This window comes from Salminus brasiliensis, chromosome 10, assembly GCF_030463535.1.
Source record: "Salminus brasiliensis chromosome 10, fSalBra1.hap2, whole genome shotgun sequence".
Taxonomy (NCBI): domain Eukaryota; kingdom Metazoa; phylum Chordata; class Actinopteri; order Characiformes; family Bryconidae; genus Salminus; species Salminus brasiliensis.
In genome coordinates, this window is record NC_132887.1 from 7830684 (window position 1) to 7853675 (window position 22992).

A 22992-nucleotide genomic window follows, 5' to 3' on the forward strand; every position below is an offset into this window, starting at 1 on the left:
GTTCGTAGTTTGTCAAGATTACATATGTGCTTGATTGTACTTACATATAAAAATGTGAAAAATAGAAAATACTGGGGGGCAAATACTTTAATCTGACCTCTTCTTCCATCCTTATCTTACATTTTCTAAAATCAGTTCTACCTTCTTTCATGTAAGCCAGGCGCCCCGACTGCCCAAAGCTGGAGAGACGATACACGGACACAAGTTCTTCATCGGCTTCGGCGGCAAAGGAGCGAACCAGTGTGTGCAGGCCGCTCGACTGGGAGCCAGTACTGCCATGGTTTGCAAGGTGCTCAACTCCGGTTTCATTCCCTGTAGCCCGGTCATACCTGAGCCAGGGCCTTTCTGTGTGCTGCGTGTGCAGTGTGGTTTTCACTGTATTCTGTTTCACAGCAGCAACAGAAAGCCTAAACAAGCAATAAAGGCCTGTGTTTGTCAGTACAAAGAGCCCAATCGATACTGAAGCATATGCACTGCACAAAAATAGGCTCCCATGCTTTCAGGAAGCCTGAAAGAGGGGTTGCACTTCAAAAGACAGAGGGCCAGGTAGAGAAGGGCCCTAGCCTTGGCACGTCTTTAACAGCGTGGGATAAAAGTAGCCCCAGTGGGCAGAGAGGGACCCCTCCACCCCTTACCTCAGAGCTGAGCGTCTCAGAAAGAGCGAGGGGTGCGGTGGTTTAGAGGAGTGTTGGTAGTGCGGAGGCGTGTTGGGTGGGGTGGCTATATCTGGGAGGCTTGGCTGGATTTAGCAATGCAGAACTTTGCCCTGGCAGTGAGGAAGGAGAAAGTATTGTTTCAACTTCCAGTTTAAAGGTGGTTCCTCATATTCATCAAACACAGCCAGTTAAATCAACTTTGGGCACATAGACTTAGAAGAAGCGAGTCTGAAGCGGGTTTATGAACCAGTATTAGAATTTATACTGTAATACTATACAGTTTTCCCCTTTGGCTCAAAGGTAGTCGATCAGCCTAAACTTGTTTGGTGTGTTTGGAGTTCTCTTTCCTTGTTTTACACTGAAGCTCCAGCGCAGAGTGGATAGCAAGTAGGGGTGTGTGGGTTGCACCGAGGTAGTTAATACAGCCTGTAGCGTGTTAATTAAGCAGTAAAATGTAAACACACCAACACATCATCCCCGTACAATCCAACAGGATCTCATGTGTTAAAGCCGGAATACTTTTCGCACTGTTTTTTAGTCGTTTACAGCCGTTTAAGTTGGACATTATCCCAACCTTCTCCTCCGTCACCACGTTTGTTGTTGTCAGAAACATTAGAGCTGAACTGCCCTCCACTGGATGTATTGCTTAACATCTACGCTGACATGAAGGATGCACAGAAGTATGTGGGTAGTGGCGGTTGCGACATTTAAAACAGACAAGTTCTGTTTTGTACATAAACTGAGTATAAATGAGCCCTACAGGAAAAGCAGTAGTTCATATAAATGCAATTACCCTTGTCTTATTACACATTTATAACAATGTAAGACAGAATATCGCTGCTGTCCAATGAAAAACATTAGTTTTCTCCATGGTTTGAACCCTGTAGCTGCTCTGTACACTGTGTAAATAATTCTGGGTGAATGAACCAATAGAAATGCTCTAAATTATTTGGAATAAACTGTAATTTGTACATGGACTTCTTTTCAGAGTTAAGAAAATGTTTGGCTTTTCCTATAAAGTCACCATTTTGGAGATACATGTTTTTTATTCAATTGGACAGCGACGATATGCTGTTATAGTTACAGAGCCATTTAATTACTTTGGAGATACATGTAATTGTTAATGCTGTTCTACTGTAATCCACATGTAACAGTGAATACACAGCAAGTGGTTACATTGTTATTACACTGATTATTCATGTGTAATTACACAGTTATAAGAGACGCTTAATCTAGGGTGTTGCCGATTCTTTTCCCTCACAGGTCGGAAAAGATTTTTTTGGGAACAACTACATCCAGAATTTCAAAGACAATGGTGTATCCACAGGTAATGGCTTTACCTTTTCCTTCTCAGTCTCACCCCACTTTCACACCTACCTTGCTTTGGTGTGGTCCAATCAAACCTTTTCTGCAGTTCCATTCATTTTGACAAGTGGGAGCACTCCACCACACTCCAAACGGTACAAACTAGACATAAAAGCAGCCTGAAATCCAGCTTTTTTTTTATCACATTACTAATATAGACTCACTTGCTGGTCAACTGTAGGGAAATGCATTCTGTACTGCCTCTAAATGTGACTGCCTCTAAATGTGACTGCTTATAAGAGCCACTTGTTGTTCCAGTAATGCAGCCTTGTCTATGTTTCACTATCCCTCTGCAGCTTTTGTGGAGCAGACATCGGAAGCCACGACCGGGGCTGCTTCCATCATCGTAAACGACGCAGGTAGTGTGAAGGTGGTCTGTGTGTAGTGCCCTGTCGCACTGGTGGGCTTTAAAAGCCTCTAAAATAACATGCCACTAAGTGCACTCCTGAATGAACCACAGCTGAGTGGGCAGCTCTCTACCTGTGTCATTCAGCCGGTCACCCACACAGCACAGAGGAGTTTATAGCAACACGGTTTTAATATAGCACTGCTTGAAGATAGGGGCTGATGACATAACCAGGCAGTTGCTAAATGTAAGGCCCTAGTGCGCTGCAAATGTCACTAATCACAGCTTTTTAGCGCGGCCACCGCGCCTGGTGGAGATCCGCGAGTGAACTGCCAGCGCCGCGGGGAGAAGTAACGTCACGATCGCCATAACAACCTGGCGACAGCACAGTGTCCCAGCATCCTGTGTAAAAGTCACAGTGACTCGAGATGGAACGATTATCTCAGTCGCAGACGGCTGAGGAAGTCGGACAGAAGAAAAGGCCATCTTGATGAAAAGGTCTTACTCTGCACTGTGATTTCCCGACTGCTGATGTCAGCGTTATATTAGTGCCACTCTGGGTTACGCAAGACTGCGTTGGTTTTGTACGTACGTCTGTCTGTGACTGTGTGGACATACAGGTTATCCCAATGTGACCTCATAAGGCTGCATACAATGCCTGCCAAAAGTTTACGGACACCAGAGGTTTCATATCACATTTGTATGCTATAACAATAATGATAAATCAAATCACTCACAAAACTCGTATCTTCAAAAAGGCAACTGTACAGGAGTCTTGAAATGGAACTTTAAATGGAAGTCAGTGTAAAAAGGCTTAATTCCAGGTCATTTTAAAGCATTTCTATTGGTCCATTTATCATACAAAAATCACACAATATAAAGAACAACTGCCAGATCCACATTATGTCAAAAATGAGACACAGCAAATGCGGAGATACAAGATTTTTGTGTGACAGCAACAAGATGGCTCAGGTTCCCCTTGAGCCACCACAACAGCTCTGACAATTCGAGGCATGGACTCAAAAAAAAAAAAAAGTCACGTTCCTAAATTCAGCCATGTCACTCCACTGCTGCGTTCTCTTCATTGGCTTCCTGTAGCTGCTCGCATCAGATTCAAAACCCAAAACCCTGACGCTGGCCTACAAAGCCAAGAAATGACCAGCTCCTCCGTACTAGATGGCAATGGTCAAAAGCCGATCCGCACCAAGAGCCCTTCCAGCTTCAAGTACGGCTCGGCTCGACCCACCATCCCTCAAAATCCACAGAAGACAAGCGTCCAGATTTTTTTCTGTCCTGCACCGAAGTGGTGGAACGAACTTCCCCTGGGTGTCCGAGCGGCAGAGTCCAACGCTCGCTGTCTTCAAACGCAGACTGAAGACCCTCCTCTTCAGAGAGAACTTGGATGAATAGCAGAGTGGTCACCTTACTGACTTGTGTTTAGTAGAGTCTAAGATTAGAGGATCTTTGAACTTATCTTTGAATTTTTAGTCTATTCAAACTAGCTGAGGTTTTTCTTAAGTAAATAGCAAAGCACTTTTGTAAGTCGCTCTGGATAAGAGCGTCTGCTAAATGCCTTAAATGTAAATGTAAATGCAAAAGACCTCTGAAGGTGTCCTGTGGTATCTGGCACCAAGACATTAGCAGCAGATCCTTTAAATCCAAGTTGTGAGGCGGGTGGGACATCCATGCACTGCTTCAATGAGCCTTAGGTGCCCTGTTGCTGATTCTCCAGTTGTCCTTTCTTGATCCACTTTTGGTAGATACTGACCTCTGCATACCAGACAAAAAACCCGCAAGACCTGCCTGGTGTTTTGGAGATGTCCTGACCCTGTCGTCTAGCCATTGCAGTTTTCACAAAGTGGCTCAGAGTCTTACACTTGCCCTTTTCTCCTGTTGTTAACACGTCACCTTTAAGAACTGACTGTTCAGTTGCTGCCTATATAGCCCATCCTTCGCAGATCTGTGGATTTCTTTACAGTGGTGATGATGGAAACTAGGGGTCATGGTGTCTGCAATAGGCCTACAAATATAACGATTTCACGACCAGCTGCCCTTCTTTTATATGTAATGGTCATATTAGTATAGTATAGCTATTTTGGTGGTATTTGGCGGTAACTGCACTTCACTTTTTCACTGTGAATAGAGTAACACAAAAATACATTTTAGGCCAAAACCTTTAGGTATTTTATGTAGTAGCTTTCTGTGATGCATTAAATGCTTCAGATGCCTGGTACCCATCACCACCACTATGAGCAGTTCTAAACATTTGGTAAATTTGTCTAGAACTAAGCATTTTGCAGCAAACTACTCTGGATGACTGTTTATTTTGTATTTTTATTAAGTATGTTTATGACTTTTTATTATTACTTATTTATAAATAATATTAATATTATAAATATAACATTTGGCTTATTAATGTAATTATAAACTGCAATTTCCAGCAGGTACAGAGAGCCATGAATGTACTTATCATACTTACTCTGATTAAACAAATGCATCTGACATATAAATAAACACTTTGCGATTTGCTTTTGGAGCAGCAACATGGCATTGTACAGCTGCAGCTCTTGCACTACTCTCACTGCTTCCTTTGGACACATGTGATGCATTATTTCACCAACATAAGGCCCGTAGTGCTATTGTTTAGCACAAGGAGACCTGTGTGACAAGGCTACTTAAAAAGTTGCAGTGAAAATCTGTTTACTTGAAAATGGCAGTCTTTTGATGGGCAGCAGGTGTATAGCTGGGTAAGAAAGGCAGCATTTAAAAGGACTTAGCTCATTCCATGTTCATGATTGCAGGTGAGAATGCCATAGTAATTGTAGCGGGAGCCAACCTGCTGCTGGGGGAAGAGGAGCTGCAGCGGGCACGAGCTGCCCTGGAGACGGCTAAAGTGCTGGTCTGCCAGCTGGAGATCAACCCGCAAACCTCCTTACAGGCTCTACGGATGGCCCAGAAGAGCCGTGGTCAGTCCTTCCTCCCCACTGTCTGTGTGTATGCATGTTCTTCTCAGTAAGCCTGCTTTTATCTGCCGCTATGGCAAGACAGTTTGCTGTCATGGTATTAGCAAAATATAGCATTATTTAAATCAGCATGTGGTTTCCCAAAAGCATCTCTGCATAAGTGTGAATCTTAAATAGTAGCATCCCACTAAATACTCTCGCTACCAGTCGAGTTGATGCTTTTGGAAATCTGGGCTCAGTTTCTAACCATGTGTCATCGTGGGGCAAGGAAACTGTAGTAGGATAGCTATGTACATGCACCTAACTTACAAAAAGCACTGCATTCATGCACAGATATCAGACAAAACATCTAATTAATATAATAAAATATGAAATAAGTAAAATTATCATTGGGTTTCAGTCATGGAAAAATTGAGAGACCTTTTTAACATTGAGCTGTTTGGATCTCGCTATGGAGATACCACTTACCTCAACAATTAAGAGCAAACCAAACGAAATGTCTGAGGTTTAAATAAGACCAGCTCCTCCAGAATCATCTCTAACCATGCTCAAATCATTTGCAGCTGATTCTAATTTCACAGATTTTAAGTAGCAATAAAAGTGTGGGGGGGGGGTGAAATTTCACGAAAATGAATAATTAAAGACATTTCTTTAGTTGTGTGAAATTAGTTATATCGCCTCCATCTTTTTTAAATATTGTTCAAATGAAGATCAAATGTCCATCATGGGGTGTCCTATTTTTTTCACAAGTGTAATGTGGTATACCATTTAAAGCAAACAGTCCCAGCTCTCATCCATAACACCAGCTTGACCTTTTGAACCATATGTTTATAATTGTGCTATTAATCATAATACAGAAAGCACTAAGAATTATTCAGTAGCTGTTTGGTTTGGCATATTTTGTGGAGTCCCACAGGGTTCTGTTTTTGGGTCTATAAAATTGATGTTAATTATTAAAGTACCTCACTTATGAGGGGGGGGCAAACTGAAGTGTGGGCCTGTGTCCAGGGTTTAAGGAGTTAATCCTGTGTTGTGGATAGATGTGGCTGGATGCTAGAGTAAGCTCTGTGGAGAAGAACAGATACAGATCTATCTTTTCTTTTCTCTCACATTTGTAAACACAGTTAGTCTCGACCCGACTCCTTCCTTTGACTCATTTTTGTGAAGTCCCATCCTTTTTAAACTTGTCTTATTTATTTATTTCATTTTGTTGTGTTCTGTTTAGTCAACTGTCCCCTTAGAAAACCTTTAAATCTGTGTCCGCACGATATATAAATCCCCTGTGGAAAATCCCACCACTCATACACAAATGTAATTAAGGTCATTATCTAACCAGGTCCCCACTGATCGGAAAACGCCCTCCTCTCCTGGTTTGGAAACGCACCACAATGTGGCATGACTCGTCCACAGATGGGCGCCACAGATGGTCACCCACATCCCCTCTACCCCTCCCCACCGCCGTCCCCCTGCCATCACACCCCAGCGCTCATCACCACGGCACTGTCCAGGAACACGCCGGTGGCCACATTAGCAGACCATATCAACTAGTGAGAATTGGGCCATTAGCCCAGATTATGTGAATATCGCTTGGGATGGATTCGTCAGGCAGTGACGTGTGTGAATAGCACTTAGCCACAGCTCAAGGCTCGGATTACGTACATGCCACCTCCACAGGCTTACCGGGGGAAAATTGGACTTTGTTCAGTCTACACATTTCCCATTAATTCACAAGCCACTGTGTAGTTCAATACCTTTAGAAAGCGCTGTTATGGGGGGACGGGGGGGGGGGGGGGATAACGTGTAATTTCACAGGTCTCTAAGTAGCATGATGCAGGATTCAGCCTCTCGCTCTAGCAAATGATGTAGCATTGTTTTTTTTGTCCTCCTCTCATACATCTCAGATGTAATTAGAGCCACTTGAAGGCTCTCAGAATAGCCAGGCTTCTCCTAACTCATCCATATACAAGTACATGTGCATCTAAGTAGCTCTTCTCTTACTTTCCTCAACATATGCGCCACATATTGACCTTTTCCTTTACCAGTCTCAGTTTGTCTCAGTGGCATTTTGATGTTAATGTCTCTATTTCCAGTGACTAAATCGATGCGAGCGAGGGGTGAGGAGTGGGAGGGGGCAGAGATAGAGCTTCTACCGTGAAATGCATTATGAATGTTGGAGGTTAGGTAGCAAGCAGTCTTGGGGTAGTTTTTTGCAGGACTGCTATTGATCAAGGGACTCATGGTAGGCAGACTCAATGTGGAGCATGACCAACTGTAAGCATTTCATGTCTCAGACATTACTCAGTCTCCGTGGTTACCCCTCTCCCCAACGCACGTCAGAAAGCAGATGTGTGTAATAACACCTGCAGTGTCGGGGACGGGGGGGGTGGGGGGGTAGGAGAGTTCTTTTCTGGCCTGTGTATGAGAGAGAGAGAGAGAGAGAGAGAGAGAGAGAGAGATTGAGATTGTATGAAAGATGTGGGTTTTTTTTAATGTCCAGTTCCTTGGTTTTGGTCCCTTTCACTATACTGCAGTTTGTTAAGCAGTGATGAGGCACTACAGCTACGTTTGACATCAGTGAGTGATACGGTGGGAATGTGTTTCAGAGTTAATGAGAATGCACGGCAGGATGAACAGTAACATGACGCATGCAGAAAAGAATCAAAAGAATCAGATTTTAAGAGGGCTGATGGTGATGGTGATTGGACATTTTTGTCACTTTCATAACAAAAAGGCCTCTTAACTCCGAAATAGTGACTATTTAGAAGAACTAGTGAATCACTCAAAAAGTGAGTGTGTACTTTAAGGTAATGTCGGATTTACCTCCAGGTCATTTTCTACACCCTGTGAGCACAAATACTGAGAATGTGCTCATATCCGAATATTAAAAACCACCTACCTAATAGTGGGAATAACCACCCTTGGCTTGGATGACCTTAACATTACATTACATATACAGTATAACTCACCAGAATTGTCTTTCCCCTCTTGCAACAGTGGCCTGTGCGACACCGATGGCGTATGTCGTTCGCCTGGTACCCTATTCTCAGTCAAATCCTTTGCCCCAACAATCGTTTTATCGCGACAGTGGGCGAAGGGTGGTAGCAGCTTGGAAACCACTAACTTTGTGGGTATTCTAGAGATGCAGTAGTAAAGGTCTACCGAGAATGAACTTCTTGCACATTGTGCGCCTCCCAGTGACAAAACAGTGGTGCCCCACAGGCCATTGATGACTCTGTAGTCTCACTATTGTAATTACACCTATTAGGTAGGTGGTCATAATAATCTGATGTGACTGTGTATGTCTTACTACGCTATTCTATATAGTATTGAAAAAGGGTTCTTTGACCCGTTACAGTAGCAGAACCCCTTACTGCTATACAGAACCATCTATAGTTCTACATTATAGATGGAACCACTTGCAAATGTTTACAGAGGACAAACTTCACCTTTAAAACACAATTACTTTTATGTAAAAGTGTTTACATAAAAAACAAATATGAGAATGTGGAATATTTTAAAGTTATGGCTGATTTAGTTATATTTAATTAAGTTGTATATAATTTATGCTCTAAATTATGCTCTAATTTGCAGGACATAAATGCCACATTTATGCTTGATCCCTATCATTTATCTATTTCACTGAGAAAATGAACAGAACTGAGGTTTGAACTGGAGTGTCTAAGCTTTTTCATCTGACTGTAGTTGGCAGGGAAATGAACATGCAAATATCTTGATGCGTAAGTGTAACTAATATTATCAGCGTTTAGAAATGAGAAGTCCTGTGGCAGAAGGGGAAGGTGACGACACTTTGGTCGCTGAAGTTTCTTATGTGGTTGCCTGAGCGTTTGAGGAAGGACAAGGAAGTGATTACTTGTGGCTTACATCATTTTGAAACTACCGTTCTCTAGGGAGTGGAGAAAGGCTGAGATCAAGTGAAATTCGTACAGGGGCCCCGACCGAGTTTCGCACTGACTGCTGCGTGACGTGCAGGCGATGCGTCACCTTCGCCTGAACTGCCGTTTCCTCCCAAGTCATACCTATATCACGGCAATGTCACAGAAATAGTACAGATTTGTTCTGGAATGAATTGGCAGCTTCGATTCATCCTTAAATGAACCTTAACTACACACTTCTGCACACTTCACAGTGTCCCTTTTGTGTTCTCCACAGTGAAGACCATATTCAACCCCGCCCCTGCCATTCCTGACCTCCATGCTGACTTCTACAGAGCCTCGGACATCTTCTGCTGCAATGAATCTGAGGTGAAAGCACTGTACTCTCACGCACACTCTCATATACATAAATATACAGAAGAAGGGCCGTAAACAAAGCTCAAGAGGTTTACTAAAAAATCACAAAAAATATCAAATATTATAATAATAAAAAAAAATAACTAGAAGTACACTTCTTAAAGCAAGCACAGCTTTAGTATTCCAGGTGGTTAATCTGCAATAATGAATAATAATAAAACACATCAATGCAAATAACACTGTTAATGAATAAATAGCTAAAAAAATAATAAGCTCATAGGCTTTTAAGGTCAGTTTTTTGATTAAAGCAGCATTATGCAAGAGTTTGTATTTTGTGCTCTTGGGCTCCCCCTACATTTGGGGAGCACAATTGTTGTGTTCACACCATTGAAGTAAATACAAATCGCGCTTTACGCTCCCCCTCATGGACAGCTATAAACATGCACCTGTTGACAAGCTAAAAGGACAGAAGTAAGAGAGCATGTGGACTGAGGTGGTAGAGTAATACCACAGGATTTTACACAATCGTGTGAGGTCTTGTGCAGCTCCACCTTAGTTTCTTGGTGCAGTAGTAGCGTTTCAGCCTGGAGTTTTAAGCTTTAAGTGACAGTATTTACAAAATAATTTAATAATAAATGAAAAACAATAATAAAAATATTTATTATATGAATAATAATACTATAATTAATACATGCCCAAACGCTAGTAGAATATCATGGGCTTTGGCGGTGTTTATGATAAAATAAATACAAATAAAATTAATGACATAATAAATGGATGCCACACTTTTAAAATGTCCTTAGAGAGGTACATTTCAAGGTTCTTCAGTTTGAAACTGTGGAGGACATGGTTCCTCTAAGCATCTTAACAGTTTTAAATTGGAAACCCTCCAGAAATTTCTCCAGGATCTTATACTTTTAACATTGTAGACTTACAATAAGTACAGTTTTCACAAACTATTTAAAGATGATTTTGTATCTGTGCTTTTTGTCCATATTTATAGACAGTATGTCATTGAGTGTCAGCAAGTCTATTAGGGATTACATTGCCTCTTATCCTGCACAGAAATAGTGGAGGTTCCAGACTTGCCTTCCCCACTCCTGTAACCTTGGAATAACAGAGGCAGTTTGCATTGTTTTCCATATAATTACTGAATTATCATCTTAGAATATAATTATGATATGTCATGCAGTTTAAGAGGTTAACAACCCGGCATGGTTTGAGGTAAGTGTATGATGATGTAGTCATGCTGTTTGCACAATGCTAATTGGGATAAGGGGAATATTGTGTAAACCTAAGCTATTGTAAAACTGTGTAAACTGAACTATTGTGAAGTTAAGCAAAAAAGGCTGATGCAACAAGTGCAGACTGCAATGATGGTTTGGCGTTGTTCACCCTCAGGGCTTCAAATCAATAGAGGTCATTGTGCTGCAACAGACATTGAAGTATACCCACCCGATTGTGCTACCTGGTCATGACCTGTAACAAAACATGAGGCTGAAGATTTCTTTTCTTGTCGACTGAGTGGGAAATATTTGTGTAGGGGTGGTGGGGGGGTTGGTTTCTCCCACTTACGGTAACTGGTGTGTTTGGAACCACCCTCTCTCACACCTTTGGCTGCACAAGATGACAGATGAGGGCTTGGATTGATGGGAAACAGTTAAAGAAAAGGGGAAAAAAAAACATGGCTCCACTAGGGAAGGCAGATGCGTGGCTGGTGAGTCACTTTGGCCCGGGGCAGAAGGGCTGCTATGACTGGGAGCAGAACCAGAGTGCTCCGTTAGGGCCACTTTGATGTGGCAGACGGGCTGGAGAGGGGAAAATGTACAGGTGGGACTTGAAAGTGAGAGCTCCACTGTACACATCACCCTTAGTCCTCCACACACTCACTGACAAATCTTTCTTTCATCCTCTGACTTTAGTTGCAGTGGTGAAAGATGAATAATTGGAAGCGCCGTAGCAGATCCCTGCACATATGAGTAATCTGAGTGACATTCTGTACTGGCGGAAAGCCAGAGAGAAGGGTAAGGGTGATATCTAAAATACACAAATATGAAAGGGTTACTCAGTGGCCGGGCTTCGGGATCTCTGATGTGTATCTCCTCCGGTTTAAGTGATACCACGTAGTCTCCAGGTGTCTGTCTGTGTGGTCTGTGACAGCATGGAGGGCAGAAAGCTCGGCTCTGTTTAATGTCACTCTCTGATCAGGGTCGTTCAGCATGAAATGCGGCGCAGGTCCTCAGTCTGGGTAGTATGTACATCTGTTGGGCTCTCAAGTATTTGGACAGTGATGCAATTATTGTTGTTTTTGCCTCTGTAGACCACCCAAGTGATTTGAAATGAAGCGATCAGGCTGTGATTGAAGTGCAGACTGTCACAAAAATATTGCATCACCATCTACATGGTCCTCCATCTACATGGTCCTCCATTTTACAGACTGGAAAGCAACTGAACAAACTAGAATGTTGGTACTTGCCACAAGTCTGGAAGCCATGAGCATAGTGGAATGCTGAGTTTCGTCCCTTGAGACGCTTTGCTGGGCCTTCAGTTGCTACTGCAGCTGCCTTCAGTTGCTGCTTGTTTGTGTGTCTTTCTGCTTCGGGTTTATCTTCAGTTAGTGAAAAGCAGCTCAGCTGGGTTGAGTTCAGGTGTTGGTTTGACTGGTTTTTAAGATTCCGTTTCTCTACTCTTGGGTTGCTCAGCTGTATGCTTTGGGTCATTATGCATCTGTACAGTGAAGTACTGTCCATCCATTTAGCAGCATTTAAAGGTAAAGGTGCACTTATTTGTCACTGTACTTTGTACAGTGAAATGTGTTCTCTGCATTTAACCCATCTGTGGTAGTGAACACACACAAACACTAGTGAAGTAGGGGCAGTGAGTACATACACACCCAGAGCGGTGGGCAGCCAACTCCAGCGCCCGGGGAGCAGAGAGGGTAAAGGGCCTTGCTCAAGAGTCCAACAGTGGCAGCTTGCCGAGCCTGAGAATCAAACCCACAACCCTGTTATCAATAGCTCTAACCGCTGAGCCACCAGTAATTTGCCCCTGTAATTTGACTGAATCTGAGCAAAAAGTATAGCTCTACACACTTTGTGCATTTGTGAACACTCAGTGCACTTCTTACCTGTGTAAAAGAAGGTACCGCTGGACCAATCAGTGTTTTTTGGGGCCAGTATTAATCACAGAAATTGCCAATTGCCAATGCTTAATGAAGGCAAGGCTGGATGCTGTATTTGCCTTTCCAGGCAAACTTGGTAATACCTTATCGTGCAGGCCTTATCTAATTTTCTGTGCAATATCTCTGAAGATGAAATGTGCCTTGCTGTTTGGAATCAACCCCTGCTGTCAGTAAATGCTGTCAAACCCCAAGCACGAGCTGAGAGTCAGTGAATGTGCACAACCACCCTGTGTAACTCACTGTACTGGGCTGAGTGATGGGCTCGAGAGAGAGAAAAGTGTCCAGATAGTGATACTAGAAGTCTTTACTCTGCTCCCCCATAAGGAATGTTACTTTTACATATTTGCAGATGTGTGATAAACATATACACCAGACTGGCTTTAATGTTTTTTTTTTTTGTTTTTTTTGCAGCTGTGAGCAATGTCTCTATTGCCATCTAGCGGTTGAATGAGAAACCATTGTATTCTATGACAAAGGGGTCTTGTGCAGCTCTCTGGAAAACGCCACTAAAGCGATTTAGTCTAAAATGTGCACTGCTCTTGTAATAAACTTTTTTTGTCTCACTTCCTAACAACCCACCTTTTCTGAGTGATCCAAAGTATGGAACAACTCATCATATTCATAATTTATTATTTTAATTAATAACAATGTATACAATAAAGCTGAGAAAAAAAGTCAAAAGTGCAATACTCCTGAATATATCTGAATATTATTATTATTATTCTGAATATATAGATTTTATTTTTGCCAAGTTTCGTATTTTTTGGCATTGAAAATCCTGGAAAGTAAGAAAATTGGTAAAAATGTCCGGTAAATATTAGTGGGATCCTGGAATAGTTGAGCTGTTAAGCCAATGAGATATTTTAACCACTGATGCCCTATTAACTCCAAATAGCTCACAGAAGGATTTGCATTTTACATAAAGGATTTGTATATCGAACTATATGTTGACCAGTACATCCATTAGCCATGTGTGTGAAACAACTTAATACTAGGAATCTTTTAATGCACTCATTTTATGTATGTTGTCATTCATGGAAGTCATGAAAAATATCCTGGATGTCTTCCTTAAAAGAGTGGGAGCCCTGAGTCAACTCTCTGGCTAACTGGGCATTGTGATTGTGCCTTGTAGGCTGAGCTGCTGATGGGGTGTCCTGTGGTGTCGGTGGAGGATGCGGGGCGTGTAGGCCTGGAGCTCCTGAACAGAGGCTGTGCATCAGTCATCATTACCCTGGGCCCTCAGGGATGTGTGGTGCTTCAGTCACCAGACTCAGCTCCTAAACACATCCCCACAACCAAGGTCACCAGCGTGGACACTACGGTAAGACTCAGAAGCCTCAAGACTCAAGGTTACTCAGGCCTTCCCACTGCATGACCCACCCACAACACTAGTCAGATGGATACTGCTTCTGTGACAGAGATTGAATGAGCTTAGTTGAAGAATTACTGCACAATTTGGCAGGCAAATGTCTAATCTAATCTGCTGTAGGTGTATCATATAGCCAGTTCCCGAAGACATGTCGCTCTGTACTTAGTTAAAAACACACCCAGGATTATCTACGTTACACTACACATGCAGCAGATTTAGACAACAGTAAAGCCTCTTGACTCTTAGGCTGAAAACACTTTAAAGCCAACTGGGAATCAGATTTGAGCTTTTTCTTTACCTTGTTAGTTCATGGCCCTGGACATATTATGCAAAATCATAACATTTAAAATACCACAGTTTCCTGTATTTTATCACCAAAGTAAAATTATAATTGTAATAATAAAAATATATAATATTTATATAAAGGACTTTTGTCCACCTATAAAATTGGATTTTTGATTGCATCACCCTGCACCAGTGGGCGGGGCAAAATAATATTAACCAGTAATATTGTGTTTTTCATTCCTCCTTCCATGACCGCCATCTATCATTGAGAGAAAACACTAAGCTAGCTCAGAGACTCTCCCTAATACCAGTTTTCAAACAGAAATACACTATATGGACAAAAGTATTGGGACGCCCCATTCTAAATCCATAGGAATTCATTTGCAGCTCTAACAGCAGGTCTGGAGCTCTGCAGTTATTGAGTCAGCAGAGCGTTGGAGAATTCTCTGCACTATGTTCTGAGCTCAGCACTCGGCCCCGCTCTGTCACTTTACGTGGTCTGACACTCGGTGGCTGAGCTGCTCTCTGTGGTTCCTAAACGCTCCCACTGTTCAATAATAATACCACTCACAGCTGATGGTGGAAGATCTACGAGGGACAAAAATTCACCAGCTGACTCGTTGTTGTTGGTGCAGTTGTGGCTCCTATTACAGAACCACAAGTTCAGTAAGCTCTTTAGAACCACTCATTCTTTCATTAATGTGTGGAAAGGCTTGGGGTTTGATTTTATACACCTGTGGCAATGAGACTGAGTGAACCCTCAACTGTGAATTCAACAAATAAGAGGTGTGTCCCAATACTTTTGTCCATTCAGTGTACATCAAATTCAAAAATTGAGAAAAATGATTAACACATATTGTAATGACACACTCAGCTCCAATATCATTTGATTCATCATATTGGGTTTCTGATTCGTAGTCGTATGATACTTTAAGCAAAAGTCGAGTGGATAAAATTGAACACTGTATCCATGCTGTTGCTTAATCTACTAATTAGAGGGGAGGTGGAAGGTGGGGAAGAGAGAGAGAGTGGCGCAGGACATGACTGTGCTTGAGTGAGTTGGCTGATTGATGGTGCCGGTTGTACCAAAACCATGTTAATTAAGGGTAAAGCTACACAGCTGAGAGATACTGGTGAGTGTTTACTACACTGAGTAATCCTTATCAGTCTCGAGTCTCTGAGCTGAATAACACATAGGGATGCAGTTCTCTTTGTAAGTAACTGACTGACGCTCAGTGTGAGTCATGTAGCTTAAACTCAATATATTTTACCTTAGTGATGACGCAGTCCAGACATTCACATCACTTCACTTCTGTACATGTTTAATGAGTGCAGCCATAGTTTGAAGCAGTTGAAGCTCATAACCAGCATGTCTGTGTGAAATGCAGTTCAGTCATTCATATTTTCTATGAACGTATCTTACAGTTTGATGGGGGTTTGGATTTAGGTAGTGTATTCAGTGGCTTCATAAGTCCCTTCAGAAACAAACACCAGCTTCATTTTGGTTGTGGTTCCTCTGGTTTCCCCTCTGATAGCGATCTATAAAAGGGATGACTCATTTCATGATGTGCTTTGGTGGCTTTGGCGTCATAACACTTCATTTCCTGTTCTTCAGTTCTGTTGAGGATTCGACACAGGTAGCGTTAGACAGAACAAGGAGAGTCATAAAGTTTCTCAATTACAGTTGTTTTTATTGTAACTAAGGTGGGTTTGTTACAAAAAAAGTTGTTTATTTCAGTTTTGTAGGAGAAATGAAAAACGTAATGAAGCTTTTGGATGAGAAGCAATGTCCTGACATAAGTGTAAAACAGAGTGCTAATTGTGTGAGATTAGAGGTGTTTTTAAACTTGGGACTGTGGTTATTGTGTCGTCTTGGTGTGATTGCATTTATAGATGCTGCACATTCTTAAAGTAAGACTTTCCATTACAGCTTGACTGAATACGGAGTATGAACAATGGGTATTGTCTAATGTCATAGAATTGAGAAGACTGTGCCAAAAGCAAAGGGGTAGGATTTGGCAAAACCTGCATAAGCATCCAGAATCCAGTGCGAAGGGAGCTCTCTCCAGTTCTCCAGTGAAAGAGGCGTAACGGATGCAGTTGCCATGGTCCGTGCTTCCTTTGTACTAGATCAGCTGTACGTGACAAAGAACGCAGCCTTACTGTACTCTGTCGGAAAGGTCAAATCAACAAACTCTTTTCTTCATTAAAACATCAGGAAGCATCAGTTTCCCAATAGCTTAGTCACATTTCACCCAGTGGATCTTTTCTACCCAGCAGCCGGCCATGATTAGCTACTCAGAGATTCTTTGAAGTTGCAGACCAGCTGAAACCCATGAGGGGTGCAGGATGCAGGATGCATGATTCTTAAAACTAGCTTACTTTGCCAGCATGTATTTAGGTATGACAGTTAATTTAGTTAATTACTTATTTAAGAGAAACGTAAGCCTGTATACCAAACCTCTTCATCCAGGCTTCCAGAGGTTCCTCCTCCACTTTGGGACCCTGGTGTGTACATTTACATTAACATTTAAGGCATTTAGCAGACTCTCTGCTCCACAGCGACTTACACAAGTGCTTCACTGTTTACTCAGAAAATATTCTTAGCTAGTTTGTATCGGCTAGAATCCAAGGGTTCCTTCTAAACTTAGACTCTACTAAATACAGAAGTCAGTATCAAGACCACAATACTCTACATACACTCTGCCTAAGTACTCTTGGAAGAGGTGGTTCTTCAGCCTGCATTTGAAAACAACAGGCGACTTAGGGGAAGTTTGACCATTGCCATCAAGGACAGAGGGGCTAGCTGGTCCATTCTTGGCTTTGTAGGCCAGCGTCAGGGGGTTGAATCTGATGCGATGCCTTGGTGGTCCACTAGAGAGGAAGGGTTGAATTCTTATAGGGTAGTGAGGTTCACTCCTCCCCCTGTTCACATAGATGGAGGGAACCAGTCAAGACAGATTAGTCCAGCTCTTTAAAGCCTTCAGTGCACAGTGCAGTTGGTGCGGTTGGTGTGGCGCAACAGATAACACCACCACCTACCATTGTGTTACAACAACAAACTCCCATGTGGGAGACCAGGGTTCGATTCCCGGTCTGGGTGACTGTGCTGCGCTACACCAATAAGAGTCCTTGGGCAAGACTCCTAATACTACATTGGCCCTCCTCTGTAATACGAGTAACCTTGTAAGTTGCTCTGGATAAGAGCATCAGCTAAGACCTTATACCATCTTCTTCTTGTTTAATTTGTGCTTTGTTTTGTTTGTTTGAGGGCTGAAAATAATTAAATAGTAAAATAAAATAATACAAATATCAAATGTAAAAAAAACATTAAAAAAGACATTAGGACATTTGTATTGGGCCTATTTTTATTAGCTGCACCATATGAACTGAAAGGCCTGTTCAGTCTGCTGGCACCACATCTCACAGAAGGAGAAGCAGCAGATTCACAACTTTTTATTTATCAACCACTGGTGAGTGTGAAACCCACATCTTTTACAGATCAATGTCAGAGAAGTTCAGATTAGACCGATAAGCCTTTCAATCACAAATACAAGAAATATTATAGCACTTTGCTTCTGAATAAAAGTGGACAGATTTGAGTAACTACATCCCACATGCACTCGGTTCAGTTCAGTCACATGACACGAAAACATGCAGTACATGAAGGACAATACTCTCAGAATGTCTTCTTTCATTCATCAGGTTTGGAGGTCTGATACTATACAGTGAGAATATGCAGGTATTCTTATTATTATCATAGAACAGAGAAGATTGTGCTAAAAGCAAAGGGTAGGAGTTGGAAAAACTTGTATATGCACCCAGAAAGGAGCACTCCGGTCCTCCAGTCAAAGAGACGTGACGGATGCAATCGCCATGGTCCGCTCTTCCTTTTGTACTAGATCAGCTGTACATGAAAAAGAACGCAGCCTTATTGTACTCTCTCAGAAAGGTCAAATGAACACGATTTACTCAATCAGTACTTAATTAAAACATTAGGAAACATCAGTTTTCCAATAGTTGTGTCTTTTCTACCAGCAGCCATCCATGATTAGCTACCTTGAGCTACCGCAGTAATGCACATAATCAGGGTAAAAAAAACAAGGTAAAGCATCATGCATCAGAAAAATTTGCTAGAAAATCTTGGGGGAAAAGACAGATTTTAATCAAGCATTGTTTTATTCATTGTTTTACCTAATAGTACTAGTACTAATACAAAGTACTGCTTTAATAAAAATATGCAGCCTCAAAGCTTCCAGCTAATCTGCCATTTGGGCCGGCCTAGACTGAATGTTGTAGTCTGACCGGTCAGATGGGACAGTAGCTGAAGTGTATGTTGTCATTATGCTGCTCTGTATCCATAACACAGCAATGTAAACCTTGAAACAGCGGGTGCTGAATGAGGCGTAAATGTATGTCATTATCCTTTGATTGTTGACCGCAAATCTTTCCCTTAACAGCAGTGATCTGCAGCTTCTCCCCTAAATTTGTCCCTCAAACACACACACATGCACACGCTGGTGCGTACATATAAATAAACACACTTGTGTATTTACCCTTTAATAGTCTTCTATCTCTCTCATCTGGATAAACCTTCAAACACACAAACTTAATCATCCAAACACCCAGACAGTGTGTGCACTGCCATCCCGCTGGGGGTAAAACTGACCCCCTCCCCCCCTTCCCCCCGAGGGTGACTCACTACTTAGCACTGCTGCAGTCAGCGGCCGGCTGCCTGGCTGTGGTTTCCACAGCGCTGTGGGCCTGCTCCCGCACACTTTCATGACCCATAAATCCTGAGTTGTTTAACTCTTTTGGATGCCCTGATCCCTCTTCCAGTAAACCCTGTTTTCCCCCAGCTGTTAAAAAAAAAAAACATGAGTGGGCGAACGCCAGATTGTATCTTAACGGCTAGACAGGGCCGAGGCATGTTTCTATCTGTTGGTTTTTAAGACCTTAAGTGATGTACTTTCAAGAAAACCCCGGCAGTGTGTCAACTTTTCTGTTTCCGCTCGGATGATCCGCTGAATGGAAAGGTGACCGGGGCCATCGTCTGCATTCGGCAGCGTGGGGCTAGCTGTGTTGGGTCTCCGCGTGGGACGGGGTTACAATGCAGTAAGTTAAAGTTTAGCCAAGGCTACTGTACTGTACACTGAGTCATACATTCATTCTCTGTTCATCCAGCACTTTTCTGCTGTGTCACAGAAAGAATGCGCTCAGATCGGACTGCCATTCTTCAACGCTGAGCCGTTTTGCAGTGATCTCATCCTTGTCGTTACTATCTCACAGAATGGCCTGTGATTTTCCAACCCGTGACTCAGGTTCTCAGCAGTGCAAGAACTATTTTGCTTTGCAACAATTGCTGGGTCCCAAAAAACTAAAATCCGGGCTCACGCATGCAGAAAACCCTTTCTGAGACCCTTTCTGAAATCTTATCTGTTCGCAGCGCAATAGATTAATCACTATACCGCGGCTCCCTGCAAACTATAATAGAATATGTGCGCTGAATAGAGAGCAGTCTCAAGTTAAAAGCATCAGCTGCTTCTCACTTGCACGTAAGCCAATCTCCCACTGTGTGATCAAAAGCCTTGTGGTATGGCACTACATGAGAAAAAAAGTCCAATGTGTAAAGGCCCACTCATCCATTTTACAAACAGTGAAAGGTTCAGACGCCTGCAGAAAACACAAGCATGTTCTCAACTCTCTGTGCATCACTAAGAGAACATGCAGAGGCTTTGGGACTGCTTTCCCAGGCCAAGATTGATTCTAAGCCTAGACTAATAAGGATTTTCAATGGTGCATCACCACAGGTATTGTTAAGTCCAAGATTAAGCTGAAGCTTTTGAAGTTGGGTCTGTTGATTTACACAATTCCATATTTAATAAAAAATGCAAAGAATGTTTTTTCTTCCCACAAAACAAGACGAGACACATTTGTGCTAAAATCAGCCCCCTCCCCCTGTCTACAGTTGGTCCTATCAGTGCCATGTTTGTTCTGAGATTGGTTTGTCCCTAACTAATCACTAACTTGTCACCCACCTACTAATCATAGACTTATTTATTCTGAGACCATGCTTGACCATGATTGGACCTAATTGCAACCTCAGTTTTTCTGAGACCCCCCCCCCCCATATCTTATCACCATCTCATTTGTTCAAAGACCACCCCTCCCCTTGTTTGTAATTGGTCCTATCAGTGCCATGTTTGTTCTGAGATTAGTCGTCCCTAACTAATCCCTGAATTGTCACCCACCTACTAATCACAGACTTATTGGTTCCCCTGTTAACCTCCCCTTGACTGTGATTTAACGTAATTACAACCTCCACCTGACTACGATTAGACCTAACTTCCCCCTGACTGTGCTTGTTCGTAGTCACTGCCTTTGGAAACGCACTCAAATTTAATGTTACAAGCAGCTCAAAGAGCTTTCTAGAACAAAACGGCATATCAGCATAAACAGCATAAGAGAATATGAGAAAAGGGAAAGACATAAAAAGTCATTTAAAATACATAAATACATCAATGCATAAATGAATAAATAAATACAGAGCTTTGCATTTCACCCTGCATAATGGAAATATGCTCCTACTGAATCATTCCATCTGATCCGGAGTGTCGAATGTGACATGACCATCACACACACTAATAATGTCTGTGCATAAAGCAGAACCTTTCATAAGTCTGTTGTGTGGACTTCTAGAGGGATGCAATTATCTTAGCCTAGCTTATGTATTCCCATCATTCATTGCTGTGAGCAATAGAAGTTGGGGTGCACATCATTCTGATTGAAGTGAACTGAATCCAGTACTGTGGTGAAACCTCTGTTTCTATTGTTTCTAGCATCACTGAAATACAACAGTCTGTGAGGGCCCAGTCCACACATCCATCAGGTACATCCAGCCCTTCGTCATTAGGCTCTGTTTACTAGAATAGAAATAGTGATGTTCACTGTGGGTAAAAACTTGTTTGCTCTGTGTCCAGACTACAGGCCACCAGTAGAGCACCCCGTCCTCAGGCTTTCCTTTTCAGCTTAAATTGAACACAGGCCTGCGTTCACCGTCTGTCCAGCCTGTGGGTGTGAGAGAAAGTCATCTTGTGTGTATAAATGTTCATCTGCAGACTAAACATGCCTCTGCTATCCACTGTATACACACACACACACAGTGGGACTGTGGGTGGCCTGTGCTCCTGCCCCTTCAGACAACACCACTCCGAGTGGGTCCAGACAATCAAAATCAGAAAAGCCTCAGTCCAATGAAGGGGGACAGTAGAGGACCCACCACAAAGACCATCACAGGGCGAGGGCCTTACCGGAAAACACCGCTCACCTCCCACTGACGTGGGGAGAGTGATGTCATCACACAGGCAGACTGGAAATGAGACACATAGAGGGGAAGCCAGCAGACTTGGCTTATATGGGGGAAAAAGACATCACCCAGCAACGTGTCATGGTGATGCAAGCTGTCCACTCAAACTTCTCTCTGTAGGGGAGGATTTTTCCCATCGCTGTAAATCGCTAAGGGAAATGAGAACCAGTAAACCCAGCTGAGGATTGGGGTATTCTCTTACAAAAACTCACTCCTACTAAGTTTCCATCTGGCGCCATTGTTTTACAGGCCGCAAGCTTTCCACAAAGCAGGACGTCCCAGTAAGGCTTAATTAGAATGATGAGAATTGTTAAACACAAATGACCCTCAGCTCTTCTCCTGTGGGACAGGCTGGACTTGTATAAAGGGGTTCAGAAGCCTCTAAACACCAGGGAAAATGCTACTGATTTTCATTATAAATTGTATCAGCAGTGTATGATGAGTTAAAATCAGATAAAAATACAATTGTTAAATCAGCAAATTTCACATTAATATTACAAATATTCTTATAAAAAATAAACACACACATCTTAAAAATAAATCAAAATTATTGAACAAGAAATGATTGATGATTATTTCTAGGTAAATGTTTAGTTAAGCTGCATTTATGACGCTGATCATAGAATTCGAGCTCTTTCTGTGGTTTACAGGGGTTTGTCTTTAATCAGATCACAAATGTATTTCAGACCCAAACCACTGAATAATTTGTGCACACCCCAGTGAGATCAGATGAGATGAGATTTTACTTTCCCGCCTAAAAAGCCACACTAATGCAGTCAGTACAAGTCAAAAGTTTGGTCACACCTTAAATTCAGTGTTCTTTTTCATTAATTTCACAAATTTAGTTTTAGTCTGCATTGTAGATTAATACTAAAATCATCCAAACTATGAAGAAAAACATAAAAGAGTGAAACAAACCAGAATATGTTTAATATTTGAGATTCTTCAAAGTAGGCACCTCTTAGATGACAGTTGCAAAAGCCAATCAAATGTTATGATGAAACTGGCTCTCATCAGGACCGCCCCAGGAGAGGAAGACCAAGAGTTACCTCTGTTGCACAGGATACGTTTTTAGAGTTATCAGCCTCAGAAACCGCAAGTTAACAGCACACCAGATAATAGCCCACCTAAATGCTTCAGAGAGTTTGGTTTGTTTAACACTTGTAAGTTTACTACATGATTCCTTATGTGTTCCTGCATAATCTGGATGA

At 42.2% G+C, this 22992-nt stretch overlaps 1 protein-coding gene across 1 annotated transcript in view; it reads left to right on the top strand.

Annotated features, from left to right (window-relative positions):
* rbks (ribokinase) overlaps positions 1 to 22992 on the top strand; it is a 45878-nt gene that overhangs the window by 18219 nt on the left and 4667 nt on the right. The window contains exons 3-8 of the mRNA XM_072690278.1: positions 157 to 289; positions 1920 to 1983; positions 2318 to 2380; positions 5169 to 5333; positions 9501 to 9592; positions 13894 to 14082. Coding sequence (XP_072546379.1) covers positions 157 to 289; positions 1920 to 1983; positions 2318 to 2380; positions 5169 to 5333; positions 9501 to 9592; positions 13894 to 14082 — 706 coding nt within the window. The remainder of the gene's footprint in view (positions 1 to 156; positions 290 to 1919; positions 1984 to 2317; positions 2381 to 5168; positions 5334 to 9500; positions 9593 to 13893; positions 14083 to 22992) is intronic.